This window comes from Pelophylax lessonae, assembly GCF_965119305.1.
Source record: "Pelophylax lessonae genome assembly, chromosome: 12".
NCBI lineage: Eukaryota > Metazoa > Chordata > Amphibia > Anura > Ranidae > Pelophylax > Pelophylax lessonae.
In genome coordinates, this window is record NC_138779.1 from 22744377 (window position 1) to 22765068 (window position 20692).

A 20692-nucleotide genomic window follows, 5' to 3' on the forward strand; every position below is an offset into this window, starting at 1 on the left:
ATAAGTTCAATGCTTGTAGCCTTTCCTCATAGCTGATGTCCTCCATTCCCTTTATTAGCTTTGTTGCTCTTCTCTGGACTTTCTCCAGTTCCAGCACATTCTTCCTGAGGACCGGTGCCCAGAACTGGACAGCATACTCCAGATGCGGCCGGACCAGAGTCTTGTAGAGACGGAGAATTATTGTTTTATCTCTGGAGTGAACCCCTTTTTAATACATGCCAATATTCTCTTGCAGGAGCTTGGCATTGCATGTCATTGCGGAGCCTGTTGTCTACTAGGACCTCCAGGTCCTTTTCCATCCTAGATTTCCCCAAAGGTTCTCCCTCTAGCAAATAACTTGCATTCGTATTTTTATCACCCACATGCATTACTTTACATTTTTCAACATTAAACCTCATTTGCCATGTAGTTGCCCATCCCATTATTTTATTTAGGTCTTCTTGTAAGGTTTCGACACCCTGCGTAGAAGTTACTGCCCTGCTTGGCTTTGTATCATCTGCAAATACTGAGATTGAGCTGCTTATCCCATTCTCTATATCGTTTATGAATAAATTGAACAGGATTGGCCCCACGACAAGATGTATTGTGGTTTGGATGTGCACTAGAGGGAACTGACCTGTATCTCCGTTTCCTGAAGAAGATGCTGATCCTGTGGAAAGCGGTGGATGCCTGGGTCCCAGGTGTCTGTATTGAGCGGGCTTATAACACCTTCTCTGTCATGGCAACCAAATACATTGGAGGAGCTAGGCTGCAAATAATGACACCTTTTCTCTCTACCCCTTTTAAGTGCATCTGCCAATGCTAATGATGAATGATCAAAGCCTTGATAAACACGCCAAACTGCAAGCGTGAGGTCACCACCTCCTCTGTTTTTTTCTTGTTCATTATCTGGAGGATAATCAGATTCTGAGGCTTCCTGGAGTTTTACAGACCTGTGGAAGTGAAAATCGAGAAGAATATCCCAGGATTCATCCAAGTGATGGGATCAGCGGCCTCGACAAACAGACAGAAGACAATCTACGTGGAGGTGGACGGCAAGGTGCAGAAGGTGAGTCCAAAATATTCTTTGGAAACTTTTGTGCTGATGCCAGAAAGTCATGTTGATGACCACTAAGAATTAAATGGGCAGCTTAAAGCAACCTTTTTACACCAGAGGAGCCCTTGAAATAGTTTTCAGGTATCAAGGAACCCCTGCTAAAATAAATTGGGTGTTTATGGGAGAATGCCCCCTTCATTGATTGGTTTCCAACCCTAAAGTGGTGGTACGAATGCCAGCTAGATCATTGGTGTGATGCCTTTGGCTCTGCGAAGTGGTATTAGATCTGGAACCATGCAAGCACCATCACGTGGGAGGTCAATCAGACACAGCTCAATGGTAGAGATGTGCATGTCGGAAAAATGTATTTTGTTTCGTTTTCGTTCGTTAAGTAAATCATTTCATTTTGTTTCGTTAGAATGATTAATTTTCAGAATCTGTTTCATGTATTCAGATTTGTTTCCTAAATTTGTTGTACGGAATCAATTCGTAGTTTCCGAAGTTCTGGTATTCTTTTGTTATTTCGGAAGATTGGCTATATCCCTGCCATTCCAACCCACAAAGAGAAATTAAATGAGCTGATGATTGAATGATATCGACTGGATTCGTGTGAATCCAAATTTAACAAAATGAATTTGTTATATTGTGATTTGGAGATTCTGATGGATCCATGTCCATCAAACCCAAACACAATAACTAGGAATCATCTTATTACACTTTTATACCTTACTGTATTTATTGCAATATGGTTCCATTTCATATGTAGTGCATTTTTAATAATAATAAAAAATGTTAAAGTGTTATTAAACCCAGGAGCTGACATTCACTATATCTGGTCTCCCACAGTACACAGAACATGGAAAAGCAATTATTTTACTAAATATATACTGCTAAATACCTTTTCTCATCAGCAGTATATAGCAGTCTTGTGACTTCTATCCCGACCGAGCACTGGTTAAAGCTTGTAGGAGGGGTTTTCGTTCTCTTCTGACTGTCCTATGAGGCTGCAGGATCCCTGACATTCTGTCTGGAAATTGCTGATTGGCCCTGTGCTGATCACATGCATCCTCCCAAAAAAAAAAAAAAAACTCTCTAGCAATACACACCAAATTGAGCATGTGCAGTGTGCCCCCAAGGCTTTGTACTATCAGGAGATGGATTGGGAACTGTGGAAGAAGGGGAGGATCAGAGAAGACAGGATCAAACAGCCTTTTTACAAAATGTGGAGGATTAACCCCTTAGGTTCTACAGTGAGCATAACAAGCATGCTTTACTGCATATACACACTGATTTTACTGTTATGAGTTTTACTTTTAGTAATCAGGGCACTGGTGATCAGTGCCCTGATTACATGTCTCTGTGTCCCCGGCGCTGTGAGGCTCCCCCTCCTTCCTCACACTGCAGGCTCTGTGTGAGGAAGGAGCGCCGGCGATGAGAGATGATCTCATATGTTTACATATGAGATCATCGCTCATTGGACGGCCCGATCACGTGGTCACATATTTTCCCCGCTGCGCGCTCGCGGGAGCGCGCGGGGGGCGTGTCACTGGGAGGCCGTTTAAAAACGGCCTCCCGAAAATTCAAGTCCGCGCTGCAGCCGTATATAGGCTGTAGCGCGGATGGGGGGAGGTTAATTATCCAAGCGTCAAAGACTACCGCCCACTCTCATCCGAATAAAATAAATTAATCAGAATTAATATGTATTCATTCGTTATATTCTTACATTGAATTAATTTCCTTATTCCCAAGTGACTTTGTTTGTTGCGCCGCGCACATACAAATTAAATTAATAGTCTCCCAAGTTCAACCCCAATACAAAAAGAATCTTATTCATATATATATGATATATTCATGCTACGCTCACTAGAATAAAAACAAGTTAATTTGACTCATTTGTTATGTCATTACGTTATTTTGGATGCTTCAAATATTAAAAGAAGACCAAAACTATTGCATCATGTCATCCAAATGAAATGAATAAATATGAATTAATTAATTGTTATAATTTATTTTGGATTCGTTTAATTTTCTTTAAATTGTTATTCAGAGATTCGCATACATTCGAATCATGCAAATTTCATCCAAATTTTGATTCATAATGAAACAAATCGCAAGGGACCTCTAGCAACCTTTGGAGAAACCCTGGTTGAGAATGGTTGACCTAAAAGATATCTAGACACAAGAATACCAATATGTGTTGTATTGCAGCTTACCAGTCCTTAGATGTGGTGGCTGCATTCATTTTTAAATTTCAGGCCTCAGGGAACCACTTCTAAATAAATTTATTTGAGGTTTGTGGGAAAACGCCCTTAGATTGATGATTAGTTAAAAGAATGTTCCCCTTAAGGTGTTGAAAATATCACCTTTTACAGATGGCAAAAATATCACTGGTGTCATTCTGCTGGTCCTACCAAGTGGCAGTAGACCTGGAACTATGCAGGCACCATCAGATGGGAGGTCAATCAGCCACAGCTCAACCCTACCAACCTCTGGAGGAACCCTAGTTGAGAATGATTGGCTTAAATCAGTGGCGGCTGGTGCTCAAAATTTTTGGGGGGGGGGGGCGCAAAAAGAAAAATGTAATAGGTATTGCTTCGCGGCAAAAAACGCGGTAAAAAAAATGCATGACTTTGAGGTCATGGTACAGGCATGGCACAGGTGATGGTATAGGCATGGCACATGTGATGGTATAGGCATGGCACAGGTGATGGCATTGGCATGGCAGAGGTGATGGCATAGGCATGGCACAGGTGATGGCACAGGTGATGGCATAGGCATTGCACAGGTGATGGCATAGACATGGCACAGGTGATGGCACAGGTGATGGCATAGGCATGGCACAGGTGATGGCACAGGTGATGGCATAGGCATGGCACAGGTGATGGCACAGGTGATGGCATAGGCATGGCACAGGTGATGGCATAGGCATGGCACAGGTGATGGCGCAGGTGATGGCATAAACATGGCACAGGTGATGGCATAGGCATGGCACAGGTGATGGCACAGGTGATGGCATAGGCATGGCACAGGTGATGGCATAGGCATGGCACAGGTGATGGCACAGGTGATGGCATAGGCATGGCACAGGTGAGGGCACAGGTCGGCTTCAATCACTTACCTTCTGACGGCGGCGGGATTCCGGGAACCGAGACGAGCAGCGCCGAGGATGTCCTCCTCTTCAGTCTTCTGTCTTCCGGTCCGGGCAGCGGGAAGGAGATCGGGCAGTGACGGTGCGTGACTGACGCACGCACCGGCACCGCCCCCATTGCGAGTCAGCGATGTCCTGGATGATGATTGGTCCAGGCTGGAGACTGGACCAATCACAGCCTGGATATCACGAAGGTGGGGGTGGCTCAGCGCTTTTTCCTGCGCCCAGGTTACGCCCCCAGAAGGCAGCCAATCGGCGCCTCTTCTGGGTCGTAAACCCCACCCCCCCCCCCCCCCCCATAGCCACCAGGCCGAGCGCATAGGCCTGCGAACACGATTTTTTTTTTTCAAAACTTTATTTGTTCTTTTTGTCATTTTTTTCTATTTTTTTTTCTTTTTTTTTAGGGGGGGCGGCGCTCTGGCGCCCCCTATACACGGGCCGCCACTGCTTAAAATATATCTAAACTTAGGGGCAGACTGACAACTTTTGACCCAGGGGGCAAGTACAAACCAGAGGCCCATGGTGCAGCGACTCGGCCCCCCTCCCACTCTCCCTCTTCCCGTCCACCTCCTGACCCCCATTTCAGGATGAAGCCCCGCTCCAGGTACTCTCTACTCACAGGCTGAATCTGGGTTACCAACCTGGCCAGCAGGGGGCGTTTGTGGGGAGCTGGGACAGTTCGGTTGGGGCTGGCCAGGAGAGGAGAGTCTCCAGTGGGGCATGGAACTGGCCTCTGCTCAGACACAGTTTACACCATCTATGCCGGGGGGGGCTGCGCTCTGTCCTTGTCTTCATCCCGCACTCAGTAGGTCAGCAGTGGGGACTTTTTACTTCTCTTCACCGGGAATCCTTTAGGCGTGTCTGTGACAGAAGCGGTGCAGCCTTTTTACAGGACATCAGAATGGCCCAGGGGGCAATTGCCCCCCTGCCCCCTAGCCCAGTCCTCCCCTGTCTAAACTCAATAATAAAAATATTTTTTTAACAAGTAATATTTTTTTTTTGAGTTTAATAGCAGAACAAACAACAGTGGCAAAAATCCTAACAGATACCACAATGAAAAAAATCTACCAACGTATTCGATTACATGATATCACATCACACATATGGAAAGATGTAAACAATCGTAAAGGGTCATACATCGACAGGCATAATCACAGAGTGGTGTCAGTAGAGCCATCTAAAAAAAGAAGAGTAGAGGATGAGTGCGAAGGGGGCATAGTGCAAAAGTGTGAAGGATGATCGCTATCTCCCTAAAGGGTGATCACTGTCTCCTTAACCACTTCTGGGCCGGAAGGTTTTACCCCCTTAACCACTTAAGCCCCAGCCCTATTTCGGACACTTTTTGTTTACAAGTTTAAATCAGTATTTTTTCCTAGAAAACTACTTAGAACCCCCAAACATTATATATATATTTTTTAGCAAAGACTCTGGAGAATAAAATGTCGGTCATTGTAATATTTTTTATCACGCGGTATTTGCGCAGCGGTCTTTAAAGCGCCATTTTTTTGGAAAATTTTTGAAAAATCACATTTCACTAATTTTAAAAAATACTAAACAGTAAAGTTAGCCCATTTTTTTTGTATATTGTGAAAGAACATGTCACGCCGAGTAAATAGATACCCAACATGTTACGGTTTAAAATTGCGCCCCCCGTGGGATCGCGACAAACTACGGTCAATAGAGATCTCAATCTGCGTCGCTTTAAATTTATTTAACGGTTACCAGTTTTGAGTTAGAGTGTAGCTCTTTTTTTTTAATTATTGCTCACGCTCTGGCGATCGCGGCGATACCTCACATGTGTGGTTTGAACAGCGATTTCATTTGCGGCTCGACTTCCGTATACGTTTTTTTTTGTGCGCGAGCTAACAGTGACGGGGGCGGCTAAATTATTTTTTTTTTTTTTCCCATTTATTTTATTTATTTTTTTAACTTTATTAAAGTTTTAAAAAAAAAAAAATCTGATCACTTTTATTGCTGTCACAAGCAATGTAAACATCCCTTGTGACACCAATATGTAGTGACAGGTACACTTTATGGAGGGATCGAGGGTCTAAAAGACCCTAGACCCCTCCACTACACTTCCCTGTATGCAAAACGCCGAAAACGGCATTTTTGCATACAGCCGTTTTTCAAATTTGCCGCCTTTTGCAGCACAGTAACCCGGAAGTGACGTCATGGACGCCGCCTCCGGGTTACGTCATCGGAGACCCGATCGATGCCATTTCCGGCATTCATCGGGACTCCATCCAGCCGGCGGACGTGCCGGCTGGGTGCTCGGGGCTCCTGGTGGAACGGGAGCCCCGGGCAAAGCCACGGAAGGCGGCGGGAGGGGGGGGGGACGTCCCCTCCCGCCCCCCCGGGTACCGATCGAGCGGCTCCCGAGCCGCATCGGTCGGTACCGACGGAAAGCTAACCGTCGGCTCTAAACCACGGTACCGGGATGGTGCCTCTAGCTAGAGGCATCATCCCGGTACACTACCGCAAAGTTTACCGACGTAGACCTACGTTAGTATGTGGTAAGTGGTTAATGACCAGGCCAATATCACAGGATCATACAACTGTACCTCCAGTAGTGTTGTGTACGTCATCCAATGCAAAATGTGTAGGCTAAACAGGACAGAAGTTGCAAGCGATGATGAATTAGCACAGACATACCATCAAGGAACATAAAGAAGATAGTTTCTGCACACCTGTGGGACATCATTTCTCACAACCGGACCACACTATAGAAGACCTCAATGTTTTAGTTCTTAAAGGGAATTTCAGAACTATCCAGGAAAGGAAAACTTTTGAATTAAGAATGATACTTCTTTTTGACACAAAAAATAACGGCCTAAATTTAAATTTGGGTCTATAGCTCTCCCTCTGTCTTATCTCACTAACTATGCTTGTTTTATTACCATTGTCAGTTACATTTGTTTATGTTTGTTTGGTTTTCTCTTTTTTTTCCTTTTGGCTTATAGCGCAGTGGTTCTCAACCAGGGTTCCTCCAGAGGTTGCTAGGGGTTCCTTGAGCAGTGAGCAATTTCTGCCTCTCAGATAGGTTTCCCTGACATTTTTTTAGCTATCTGGAAGAAGGTAATTCTTCCCAATGACCACAAGTGTAAGGAGCATTCTTCCCACTGACCATCACACTAATGTATCATGAGTTGTAGATATAGTCATTTTTAGCAGGGGTTACCCGAGGCCTGAAAATTATTTCAAGGGTTCCTCTATGTTGAAAAGGTTGAGAAAGGTTGGCTTAGATGTAGCACTACTCCCATGGGGGCTGCTGGTTATGGATTCCCCTGGGTTACCCATAGCAACAACTTGACAATAGAGCATATTCAAGTGCTTGGCTCAGTCAGGAAACAGTCTAGGGTTTTTTTTTTTTTGTTTTATTTGAGAACTTGGATAGGAGAAGGGATGAGTGTGAAACTCCAACTTGAATAACTATGCACAGTTTGCTGGGACGTCTAAATTAGCTAAGTGCGGCAAGGCCGCTGCTTCACCTTGTCACTGCAGTGAAGAAGTATTAAATGAGCTGTACTGTACTGTAGAACACTCTTCAGGGCCCTTCCTGGTACCCCCTTTGTCCCTATTCTTCAGGGTTCTCTACATGGTACCTTCTTTACTGTAACTCTCTGTGTGAGCTAGCTTCCTGATCCCGACTTCACTGGAGTGGTCCCCTTCCTGGGCAGACCCTTTGGACAGTCCCCTGCAGTGGCGGCCGGTGTACTGAGGGCGCAGGGACGCCGCCCCCCCATCCATGCGTCCGGCCCCCTAATCTTCATGCAGGGGCGCCGGACGCATGGAGTTCAATGGGGACTTTTTTGGCATCACCTGATTAGAGCCAGAGGCTCTAATAGGGCGATGCAAAGGGTGGACCCGGGGAGCAGAGCAAATAAAAGTATCACGGACAGTACTTAATGTGTTTAGAAATAGAGAGACTTTTTTGTGCTCCAAATCAGAGCAGCCCAGGGCGACCACCATGTCTCGTTCCGTAGATACACTCCACTGTATATCAGAATATTGCTATCCATGCAGCTAGCACACCTAAGTACTGGTAAGCTGTAATGTATACTGTACATTTTTGTTTTTACATTTAAATACACTGTGAGGTTTTGCAAGGCTATTTTGATTACCACTCAGCCTCTGTTCTACCGTTTATTTTTGCGCCTGGCCTTCCTGATCTCATATCCGTGTATAATTATACCATTTGACATTTTGCAGGTCCTTTTCAGTCAGCAAAGCAGTTCTAACGTGATGAAACGTCTTCTTTGTGCTACTGCTGGACTTCCATGGTAATAAAATGTATATGTGCCATATAATGTTATGCCTCAAAAAAGTGCTAGCAGTCTTGTACCACGTAAGCCATAGATCGTAATAGGAAAGTAAATAGGTGGTAAAGTGGATGTCCTTGTAGGCGAACATCGAAGCAGACCCGCTAGTGAAGGTGTATGGCAACCTCAGCCTCAGCCAACTAAGCTACGCCCCCAACGTGTTTCGCTCCACCCCTCAGAAATTAATCATGGGGAATCGCTCCCCATTATTAGGTTCTGAGGGGTGGAGTAAAACTCATTGGGGGCGTAGCCTGGTTGGAGCCGGGGTTTATGATCATGTCATCTCTGTGATTGGCCGTCACAAGCGGTAACATGCTCCCGATTGCAAGTAGCAATTGGGAACTTTCCGTTAGCTGTGCTGGGAGCGAGCAGGGCACGTGCTCTCGGGACAGCTGTATTTAGACTAATAAATGCAAATATGCAGCAGGCCACAAGAGGTTAAAAGAGAGGTATGGGAATCGAAAAAAAAATAAACATTTATACTCACCTAGGTGGATACAGCAATGATCCGATGCTGCACCTGTCCCCTGCCACCGGGAGCTGAGCGAACAAACACAGTCTCAGTCTTCATATAATCTTATATGTATGGGTGGTTCAGTCTTCAGCCTCCAGAGACCTGGGGGTGACTGTCAGTCACCAGCTCTGTGCTCTCCCTCTCCAGTACTCACTGTAGTGCTGGGCTGTGGAGAGGGCGGGAGCAGCTCACTGAGAGGCTGAGCACCTGAGTGACGTCAGCCGACAGCAGACTTTAGCCCGCTGTCGGCTAAAAACGGGTCACAGGAGTGCAGAATAAAGTGCACTCCTGTGATCCATAGGAGAACTATAGTCAAAAGCACCCATTAAAACCGTTTTAACATTTAGGCTCAAAAATGTTTCCAGCTCCGCCCACCTGCTGCATCATATATTAAGAGGTCTCACTCTCCTTACTAGTTAAATTTTTTCTTTTTTTGTAGCATACATTAACAAAACTGATTTGTTAACAGTGTATTTGTGAACAGTTCAGCGTTACCTATGTAAATGTGAAAATCTGTATATAAGGTGGGTGCTGCTCACATACGTTTGCAATCCCGAATGTATTATGAACTATTTTGGTTGTAATTATTCAGCGCTCCCTCCAAATGTGACTACGTGGTTTTAAATAAATTGTGCAAATTATACTCTTACTATTGTGAACATGTGCAGTATCTCACAAAAGTGAGTACACCCCTCAGATTTTTGTAAATATTTTATTATATCTTTTCATGTGACAACACTGAAGAAATGACACTTTGCTACAATGTAAAGTAGTGAGTGTACAGCTTGTATAACAGTGTAAATTTGCTGTCACCTCAAAATAACTCAAAGCACAGCCATTAATGTCTAAACCTCTGGCAACAAAAATGAGTACACCCCTAAGTGGAAATGTCCAAATTGGGCCCAAAGTGTCAATATTTTGTTGGCCACCATTATTTTCCAGCACTGCCTTAACCCTCTTGGGCATGGAGTTCACCAGAGCTTCACAGGTTGCCACTGGAGTCCTCTTCCACTCCTCCATGACGACATCACAGAGCTGGTGGATGTTAGAGACCTTGCGCTCCTCCACCTACCATTGAGGATGCCCCACAGATGATCAATAGGGTTTAGGTCTGGAGACATGCTTGGCCAGTCCCATCACCTTTACCCTCAGCTTCTTTAGAAAGGCAGTGGTCATTCTTGGAGGTGTGTTTGGGGTCATTATCATGTTGGAATACTGTCCTGCAGCCCAGTCTCCGAATGGAGGGGATCATGCTCTGCTTCATTATGTCACAGTACATGTTGGCATTCATGGTTCCCTCAATAAACTATAGCTCCCCAGTGTCGGCAGCACTGATGCAGCCCCAGACCATGACACTCCCACCACCATGCTTGACTGTAGGCAAGACACACTTGTTTTTGAACTCCTCACCTGGTTGCGGCCACAAACGCTTGACACCATCTGAACCAAATACTTTTATCTTGGACTCAACAGACCACAGGACGAGGTTCCAGTAATCCATGTCCTTAGTCTGCTTGTCTTCAGCAAACTGTTTGTGAGCTTTCTTGTGCCTCATCTTTAGAAGAGGCTTCCTTCTGGGATGACAGCCATGCAGACCAATTTATGTAGTGTGCGGCATAAGGTCTGAGCACTGAGAGGCTGACCCCCCCACCCCTTCAACCTCTGCAGCAATGCTGGCAGCACTTATACGTCTATTTCCCAAAGACAACCTCTGGATATGATGCTGAGAACGTGCACTCAACTTCTTTGGTCGACCATGGCCAGGCCTGTTCTGAGTGGAACCTGTCCTGTTAAACCGCTGTATGGTCTTGGCCACCATCCTGCAGCTCAGTTTCAGGGCCTTGGCAATCTTCTTATAACCTACGCCATCTTTATGTAGAGCAACAAATCTTTTTTTCAGATCCTCAGAAAGTTATTTGTCAGCAGGTGCCATGTTGAATTTCCAGTGACCAGTATGAGAGGGTGAGAGCGTTAACACCAAATTTAACACACCTGCTCCCCATTCACACCTGAGACCTTGTAACATTAATGAGTCACATGACACCGGGGAGGGAAAATGGCTAATTGAGCCCAATTTGGACATTTTGACTTAGGGGTGTACTCACTTTTGTTGCCAGCGGTTTAGACATTAATGGCTGTGTGTTGAGTTATTTTGAGGGGACAGCAAATTTACACTGTTATACAAGCTGTACACTCACTACTTTACATTGTAGCAAAGTGTCATTTCTTCAGTGTTGTCACATGAAAAGGTATAATAAAATATTCACAAAGTGAGGGGTGTACTTACTTTTATGAGATACAGTATACACCATAACAACAATAAAGTGTAAATGACACTCCACACAAATATATAAGTGCAATGATATAAGTGAATCATCCGTAATAAGGGAAAAGAAAGTCCATAGGGGTTAAACAGTACCTGCTACATATTACCACCAAGGAAGGTGTTACAACCGTGAGGACACCAGCGGAAAGAGACACCATTATATCCAAATCCCAGGGGGGATTAAGCACATTTGACCTAATAACATAAGTTCTTAGTTCCACCTGGGTTGAGCGCATTGGAGTGAAGGTGGTGGGATCGCATTTACATGACGGTGATAATATATTACGATTGTGCACGTACTAAAGAAGGAGTTTATGTGGATTCTACAATTTAGGACTTACTGTATCTTAAATAAGATTGCTGTTATAGCCCCTATGGACTTTCTTTTCCCTTTATTACGGATGATTCGGTTATGTCATTGTACTTATATATTTACGTGGAATGTCGTTAAGGCCCCTTTCATTCATGCTGTCCATTTGTCTGTTGATGGAAAATGGACATCAATGCATCTCTATGGAAAAACAGATGTAACCGCAGATTGCCGCCATTACTATAAAAAAAAAAAAAATAAATAAATAAAAATGACATAAATCTTTCTTGTAATCAGTAGACGCTATAAATTTTGCGCAAACCAATCAAAATACGCTTATTGCGATTTTTTTTAACCAAAAATATGTAGCAGAAAACAAATTGGCCTAAAATGTTAAAAAATTTTGATTTTAAATTTTTTTTTTCGAGAATATCATTGTGACAGGAAGTCAGGTAAATCTGTGGATGTTGTCACAGACGGGACATACATTTCTGCCTTGTTTACGCAATTCACCAATTACTATCAGGTGTCGGCTGCAGAGGTAGCCAGAAAGGTCTAAGGACGTTGGAAAGCTTCAGCTATTCAGAATGAGGCAATTAAGGCCTCTATAAGTTATCCAGAGGATAACTACTGATTGCTGCATCCTGAGGCTTTGAGAGCAGTGAGCTGAGAGACTTCTGCAGGGGAGGTGGTGTTGATTTTTTCTGTGTGAAAAGAAAACAAATAGACTATTGGTTTTCTGCTGTATGACCAGCAGTGTCTGCCCAGCAGTAGGTTGGGACAGACACCATAGGTAGGTTCCTGGGTTGTGAAGGTAGACGCCCCAAGTGGCCAGGGTTTATTTTATGTTTGTTTGATTTATGCTGTTTGGATGCTTGCACCTGTTTCCAGCAAATTGGAAGAATAAACCATAGACCGTTGTTTTCAACCACTCTTCGGCTGTCTCTCTGTGTAGCGAACCCACACCAAGGGGTCACCCACACCCGCTACCGAGCCAACCCCTTACACATGGTGGAGGATGCGGGCAGTCAAAGTAAACCCAAAATGGAGGAGATATTGAAACAACTGGCTATAGCAAATGCAAATCAACAGCAGGCAAATGCAAATCAACAGCAGACAAATGCGGATTTTCAGCGGAGCCTTGCAGCTCAACAACAGGCTCACCAAGAGAGCATTGCAGGCCTGGAACAGAGACACCAGCAGCAAATGGAGGCCATCGTGAAACAGCTTCAGAGACAGCAGACCGAGGCTGGGAGTCAGGCCAGTAACATACCAACTTTTCGGGTAAGCCATTTATTGCCAAAAATGACTGCAGATGATGACCCTAAGATGTTTCTGACCACGTTTGAAAGAACAGCGGAGAAAGAGAGCTGGCCTAAAGAACAGTGGGCTGGACTAGTGGCCCCCCTATTATCTGGAGAAGCCCAAAAGGCATATTTTGATTTGGAGCTTGCAGATGCAAAAAACTATGATCGATTAAAAGAAGAAATATTGGCACGTTTTGGGGTAACCTTGGATGTCCGTGCTCAGTGGGTCCACAATTGGAGTTATCAGCTGAGGAAGCCACCTTGGTTGCAGATGTATGACCTCATCCATTTGGCTAGGAAAATGGCTGTAGTTTGTGTACATGGGGACACTCGAGAATATCCGGTGACTACGGTTTCCTTTGAAACCTCCCTCTGTAACTTGTGTCACCAAGTGGGTTTAGTTCCCAAACTGCCACATGACGCCATTATGGGAAGGGATTTCCCAAAGTTCTGGGAACAGCGGCCGATAGGGTTTGATGACCTCGAGGTGCACCGAAATTTTTTTATCACTGAGCAATTGAGGGACCCCACATTGCTAAGAGCCCGGGAGAATTTAGTGAAGATAGATGGGGAGTTAGTTAACCCTGAGGAGAGGATTGCCCTCCCTTACTTCATTATTGAAAGGGACCTGTTATATCGAGTGTCACAGAGGATAGAGGACACCCTTGAGCAACTGGTAGTGCCTAAACCGTACCGCAAGTTGGTTTTGGAACTGGCCCATGGGCACATTCTTGGGGGACATTTGGGAGCAGAAAAAACACGGGAGAGAATCACCCAGAGGTTTTATTGGCCTGGGATCACTAAGGAAGTGGAATTGTACTGCTCTTCCTGTCCAGTGTCTCAGATTACTGCACCCACGCCACATTTCCGCAGTCTGTTGGTACCCCTGCCCATTGTCGAGGTCCCTTTTGAGAGGATCGCCATGGACTTGGTTGGCCCCTTACTGAAGTCCACTAGAGGGCACCAGCACATCTTGGTACTAATGGACTATGCCACCCATTACCCAGAAGCGATTCCTCTCCGAATTACCTCTGCTAAAACCATTGCCAAGGAGTTATTTCAGGTTTTCAGCCATGTGGGTCTTCCTAAGGAAGTCCTAACTGACCAGGGCACCCCGTTTATGTCTAGGGTGACCAGAAAACTGTGTAAACTTCTGAAAGTGACCCAATTACGTACATCAGTATATCACCCTCAAACAGACAGGTTAGTTGAGAGGTTTAATAAAACTTTAAAACAAATGTTGAGGAAGGTGGTGGATAAAGACGGAAAGAATTTGGATTATCTGCTCCCTTATCTGATGTTTGCCATAAGAGAGGTTCCCCAATCATCCACAGGGTTCTCTCTGTTTGAGCTACTGTATGGGAGGGGCACCCCCGGGGCCTACTGGACATTGCCAGGGAAACATGGGAGAGTGAGAGTTCCCCTCATCGAAGTGTGATTGAACATGTGGCACAAATGCAAGATAGAATTGTCCAAGTGATGCCGATTGTGAAGGTACATTTAGCCCAAGCCCATTTGGCTCAACAAAGGATTTACAATCGTGGGGCCCAGGTCCGTTCTTTTGCACCTGGTGATAGGGTGTTGGTGCTGGTCCCCATGGTCGAAAGTAAATTCCTAGCCAAATGGCAGGGTCCCTATGAAGTGTTGGAGAGAATGGGGGTGATGAATTATAAAATTAGCCAACCGGGAAGACGAAAACCTGAGCAGCTCTATCACGTGAACTTGTTAAAACCATGGAAGGATAGAGAGTCCTTGGTTGCTGAGACTACCCGATTTTCTGCTCCATTTAACCTGGTTTTCCCTGAAGTTGGGATAGCGGAGACTCTGTCCAAAACTCAGCAACAAGAGGTTAAAGAATTTGTGCTCCGTAATAGGGAGAAGTTTTCAGACCTGCCAGGTTGGGTCTCCGGAGTTAAACATGACATTATCACCACACCAGGGGATAAGGTCAAGTTAAAGCCTTATAGAATTCCAGAAGCCCGGTGAGAGGCGATTCGCCAGGAAGTAAAAAAATGCTTGAGTTGGGGGTGATAGAAGAGTCAAATAGTGATTGGTCCAGTCCCATTGTCTTAGTGCCCAAACCAGATGGAAGTTGGCAGTTTTGTAATGACTTTCGCCGCCTGAATAAAATCACTAAGTTTGACACCTATTCTATGCCCGCATAGATGAACTGATTGATTGCCTAGGCACTGCCCGGTACATGACGACGTTAGACCTGACCAAGGGTTATTGGCAAATTCCTCTCTCGGGGTCGGCCAGGGAAAAAACAGCATTTGTAACTCCAGACGGATCTTTCCAATATCAGAGGATGCCTTTTGGGTTACAGAATGCTCCCCCTACATTTCAAACGCACCATGGATAAGACCCTTCGGCCTCATCGAGCCTATGCTGCCGCATACCTCGATGACGTGGTCATCCACAGTGAGGATTGGGACTCACACTTACCAAAAGGTCAGGCTGTGTTGGATTCCATCTGGAAAGCCGGGTTTACAGCCAATCCAAAAAAATGTACCCTTGGGCTAGAAGAGGCGAAGTATCTGGGGTATACCATTGGAAGAGGTCTAATCGAGCCCCAAATAAACAAAGTTGAGGCTATTCAGGATTGGCCACATCCCACCAACAAGAAACAGGTTCGTGCATTTTTGGGGATCGCAGGTTATTATCGCTGTTTTATTCCCCATTTTGCCTCACAGGCTGCTTCCCTGACCAATTTGACCAAAGGGAAGGAGTCTGTCATGATCAAATGGACTCCCGAAGCAGAAACAGCTTTTCAGGCTTTAAAACAGGCCTTATGTAGTCAGCCAGTTTTAAATTCGCCTGATTTTTCACGGGACTTTGTGGTTCAGACAGATGCGTCAAATGTGGGTTTAGGAGCTGTACTGTCCCAGATTATCAAGGGGGAAGAACACCCTGTTATGTACCTCAGTCGAAAGTATAAGGCCCATGAGGAGAATTATGCCACCATTGAGAAAGAGTGTTTGGCGGTAATATGGGCTTTGGATTCTCTCCGGTACTACCTCCTGGGTAGACAGTTTGAACTGGTGACGGATCATGCTCCATTGAAGTGGATGGCACAGAACAAGGAGACCAATAGGAGAATAAATAGTTGGTTCCTGGCCCTTCAGGAATTTAGTTTTGTGGTAACGCATCGCCCCGGTGTTAAAATGGGGAATGCAGATGGTTTGTCCCGAGTGCATGCGTGCCTGGCAACCTGTGTCCCAACCCTAGGGTTGAAACAAGAGGGGGGGGGGTATGTGACAGGAAGTCAGGAAAATCTGTGGGTGTTGTCACTGACGGGAGATACATTTCTGCCTTGTTTAGACAATTCACCAATTACTATCAGGTGTCGGCTGCAGAGGTAGCCAGAAAGGTCTAAGGACGTTGGAAAGCGTCAGCTATTCAGAATGAGACAATTAAGGCCTCTGTAAGTTATCCAGAGGATAACTACTGATTGCTGCATTCTGAGGCTTTGTGCGTTAAGGAGAGCAGTGAGCTGAGAGACTTATGAAGGTGAGGTGGTGTTGATTTTTTCTTTGTGAAAAGAAAACAAAGACTATTGGTTTTCTGCTGTATGACCAGCAGTGTCTGCCCAGCAGTAGGTTGGGACAGACACCATAGGTAGGTTCCTGTGTTGTGAAGGTAGACGCCCCAAGTGGCCAGGGTTTATTTTATGTTTGTATGATTTATGCTGTTTGGATGCTTGCACTTGTTTCCAGCAAATTGGAAGAATAAACCATAGACTGTTGTTTTCAACCACTCCTCGGCTGTCTCTCTGTGTAGCGAACCCACACCAAGGGGTCACCCACACCCGCTACCGAGCCAACCCCTTACAGTCATATAGCAGAAAGTGAAATATATATATATTTTTTTTTTCAAAATTGCGCTTTTTTTTTGTTTATAGCGCAAAAAATAAAAATCACAGAGGTGATCAAATACCACCAAAAGAAAGCTCTATTTGTGGGAAAAAAAGGACATCAATTTTATTTGGGTACAGCGTCGCACGACCGCGCAATTATCTGTTAAAGTAACACAGTGCGGAATCGCAAAATAGGGCCTGTCAGGAAGGGGGCAAATCCTTCCGGTCTTAAAGTGGTTAAACTGATCAAAGCTCTATTTTTCTTCCGTTAAAAAATGGCTCGGATGGAAAACGGATGGAAACTGACAAATGGTCAGCTTTTTATCCATTTTTGCATTGGTAATAAATGTAAAAAAGAATGATGAAAAACTTATGACCACTGATGAATACTTCATCCATTTTGACGTGAGTGAACTGATGAAATGAACATGTGTGATAGGACCCTAAGGCCCCTTTCACATGGGCTTTCCGATCCGGTTGGGTTGTTAGTTTTTCAGGCGGACCTGATCGGATGCTCCATGTCACCTGCTGCCATCCGACCCGATCCTGTCCGTGAAATCCAGACTAATGGAAACCCTATTTTCCATCCGCCTGGAGGATCGGATTGGAAAGGATCGAATGAAAACGGATAGGCAGTCCATTTTCATCCAATCTCCCATAGAGGAGAGCGTCCCAGTCTCAGTCTCAGTCCTTAGGTTTCAATATTGAGTTGGCCCACCCTTTGCAGCTATAACAGCTTCAACTCTTCTGGGAAGGCCGTCCACAAGGTTTAGGAGTGTGTCTATGGAAATGTTTGACCATTCTTCCAGAAGAGCATTTGTGAGGTCAGGCACTGATGTTGGACAATAAGACCTGGCTCACAGTCTGCGCTCTAATTCATTCCATCGGGTTGAGGTCTGGACTCTGTGCAGGCCAGTCAAGTTCCTCCACCCCAAACTCACTCATCCATGTCTTTATGGACCTTGCTTTGTGCACTGGTGGAATGTTGGAACAGGAAGGGGCCATCCCCAAACTGTTCCCACAAAGTTGAAAGCATGAAGTTGTCCAAAATGTCTTGGTATGCTGACACCTTAAGTGTTCCCTTCACTGGAACTAAGGGGCCAAGCCCAAACCCTAAAAAAACAACCCAACACCATAATCCCCCCTCCACCATTGGATTTGGACCAGTGCAAGGTCCATGAAGACATGGATGATTGAATTTGAAGAGTTGAAGCTGTTATACTGCAAATGGTGGGACCCTACGGACTAAGACTGGGATGCCATATACAGTAAGTGCATGTGTGTGTAAAGGCAGGCGTCCCAATCCTTTTTTTAATATAGCGTATGTCTAACCCCTGTTTTTCTGTATCATAAGGCAGACACCCATCATCCTTGTGGACAAAGAAGGATCGATGATTGCCACAGACACCACTGTTCCTGCCAATAGTAAGAGGTAAGTTCATACCATAAAGGAAAACTATAATGGTTTGGGGCAATTTTATTTATACACTTTTAAAATGTTGTTTTTTTTAATCTATTTTTACTATATGTATACAATATTTGTTTTATCGAGGGCCGATCTGCACTTTCCCCGATATATCCGAATCAGCCCCGGAGGTTACCGATATTAAAGATATTTTAGGAAAGTGCAGCTAGAGGCATCACTCCGGTACCGGCGTCCATAGCCGACGGTCGGCTGTCTTGTAATGACAACCGATGCCACTGAGAAGCCGCTCGGCTGTCATTACAAGGAGCTGGAGGGGACGCCCCCCCCCTCCCACTGCCTTACGCAGCTCGCCCGGGTCTGCCGTCCTAACGGGAGACCCGGGCATCCTACCTGCACGGCCGCTGAAGACCCGATCAAAGCCGCATTTGGCTCTGATCGGGTCTCCTTGTGAAAACCCGGAAGTGATGTCATGACATCACTTCCGGGTACTCGGCACCAAATTAAAAAAAATGACAGCATTCAAAACAGCCAAACTCGACGTTTTGAATGCTTTTAAGTGCAGAGGAGGTGTTTGGGGTATTTTAGACCCCCAGATCCCTCCTCGAGAGTACCTGTGTAAGAAAAAAAAATAAATAAAAACATTTTTTTTTAAATGTTTGAAAATATCGGCCGATATCGATACCAATATGCGATGACCAAAATATCGGTATCGGCAATAAAAAAAAAAAACAATATCGGTCAATCATTAATCTGCATGAGTCACTTCTGACAAATCTTACTGACACCAAGAGAAAAAAGGTGACAGGGGAGGGAGCCCAAGCACACAGCCTGTGATTGACAGCCTCAGCTCTGTTCCTGTGTGCTGTGTGAAAGGGCGGGGGGGTTTTCCCTTCCCTCCAATCAGCTCTGTCTGAGCTCTGTAGAGTGTAACTTCAGCTCCCCACCCCCTGCTTTCTGAAAGCTCAGACAAGCTGTAAAAAATTCTGGACAATGAACAGCTGTAGAGAAGAGAAGACTGCAGATGAATAGAGTTGATCGAACATCTGGATGTCCGTTTTCGGCAAACTCCGGGGGGCAGACCCGTCATTCAGTACGTCTAGGCGTGTGCACACATACTGCTCCACCATGTTAGTGAAATGCTGCCTCCTGCTAAGACGTTCCATATGGTGATGCTGCTTGTTGTGGCATGCTGACAAAGCTTTTCCACATTTTGGCCATGCTAACCCTGCCTTCTGAGGTGCTGGCGGTGCCCTGGCTGCGTTTCGCGACCTCTTCCTCCTCCTCTGCCTTGGCCTTGTGCTTCCACTGTGCCCCCGCTGTCAGGTGGGAATGCCACCAGCAGCGAGTCTACCAGCGTGCGCTTGTACTCGCGCATCTTCCGATCACGCTCCAGTGAGGGAATTAAGGACGGTACGTTGTTCTTGTAACGGGGATCCAGCAGGGTGGCCACCCAGTAATCAGCACAAGTTACAATGTGGGAAACTCAGCGGTCGTTGCGGAGACACTGCAGCATGTAATCGCTCATGTGTGCCAGGCTGCCCAGAGGCAACGAAAAGCTGTCCTCTGTGGGAGGTGTATCCTCTGTGTCCTCCGTATCCCCCCAACCACACACCAGTGATGGCCATGAGCCAGCCTGGGTGCCACCCTGCTGTGAACATGGTTCCATATCTATCCTCCTCCATCTCCTCCTCCTCATCCTCGTCATCCTCCAGAACTGTGCCCCTGCTGAACAATTGTGTCCCTGGCGTGCCACATCCTCTTCCATCATCGCCCGAAGTGTTTTTTCAGAAGGCATAGAAGTGGGATAGTTAAGCTGAGAACGGCGTCATCGGCACTGGCCATGTTGGTGGAGTATTCGAAACAGCGCAACAAGGCACACAGGTCTCGCATGGAGGCCCAGTTATTGGTGGTGAAGTGGTGCTGTTCCGCAGTGCGTGCTGCAGCTGAAACTCCACTATGGCCTGCTGCTGCTCGCACAGTCTTGCCAGCATGTGCAAGGTGGAGTTCCACCCTGTGGGCACGTCACATATGAGGCGGTGAGCAGGAAGGACCGAAGTTACGCTGCAGCGCTGACAGGCGAGCAGCAGCAGGGTTAGAATGCCTAAAGTGCGCACAGACGGCCGCACTTTCCGTAGCAGCTCTGACATATTGGGGTAATTTCTAAGGAACTTCTGCACCACCAAATTCAGCACATGCGCCAGGCAAGAGATGTGGGTTAAACCGGCTAGGACCAGAGCTGCTACGAGATTTTGACCGTTATCGCACACCACCAGGCCGGGCTTGAGGCTCACTGGCAGCAACCACTCATCGGTCTACTGTTGAATGCCCCTCCACAACTCCTGTGCGGTGTGTGGTTTTTCCCCCAAACTGGCAAGTTTTAAAACTGCCTGCTGTCATTTACCCCTGGCTGTGCTGAAGTTGGTGGTGAAGGTGTTACGCTGACCGGA

The 20692-nt window shown here is 45.8% G+C and overlaps 1 protein-coding gene across 1 annotated transcript in view; it reads left to right on the forward strand.

Annotated features, from left to right (window-relative positions):
• The first annotated feature begins 955 nt into the window (after positions 1–955).
• LOC309567833 (high affinity cGMP-specific 3',5'-cyclic phosphodiesterase 9A-like) overlaps positions 956–20692 on the forward strand; it is a 107290-nt gene continuing 87553 nt past the window's right edge. Inside the window, exons 1-3 of the mRNA XM_082273319.1 lie at positions 956–1048; positions 8397–8467; positions 18174–18251. Coding sequence (XP_082129445.1) covers positions 980–1048; positions 8397–8467; positions 18174–18251 — 218 coding nt within the window. The 5' untranslated portion in view covers positions 956–979. The remainder of the gene's footprint in view (positions 1049–8396; positions 8468–18173; positions 18252–20692) is intronic.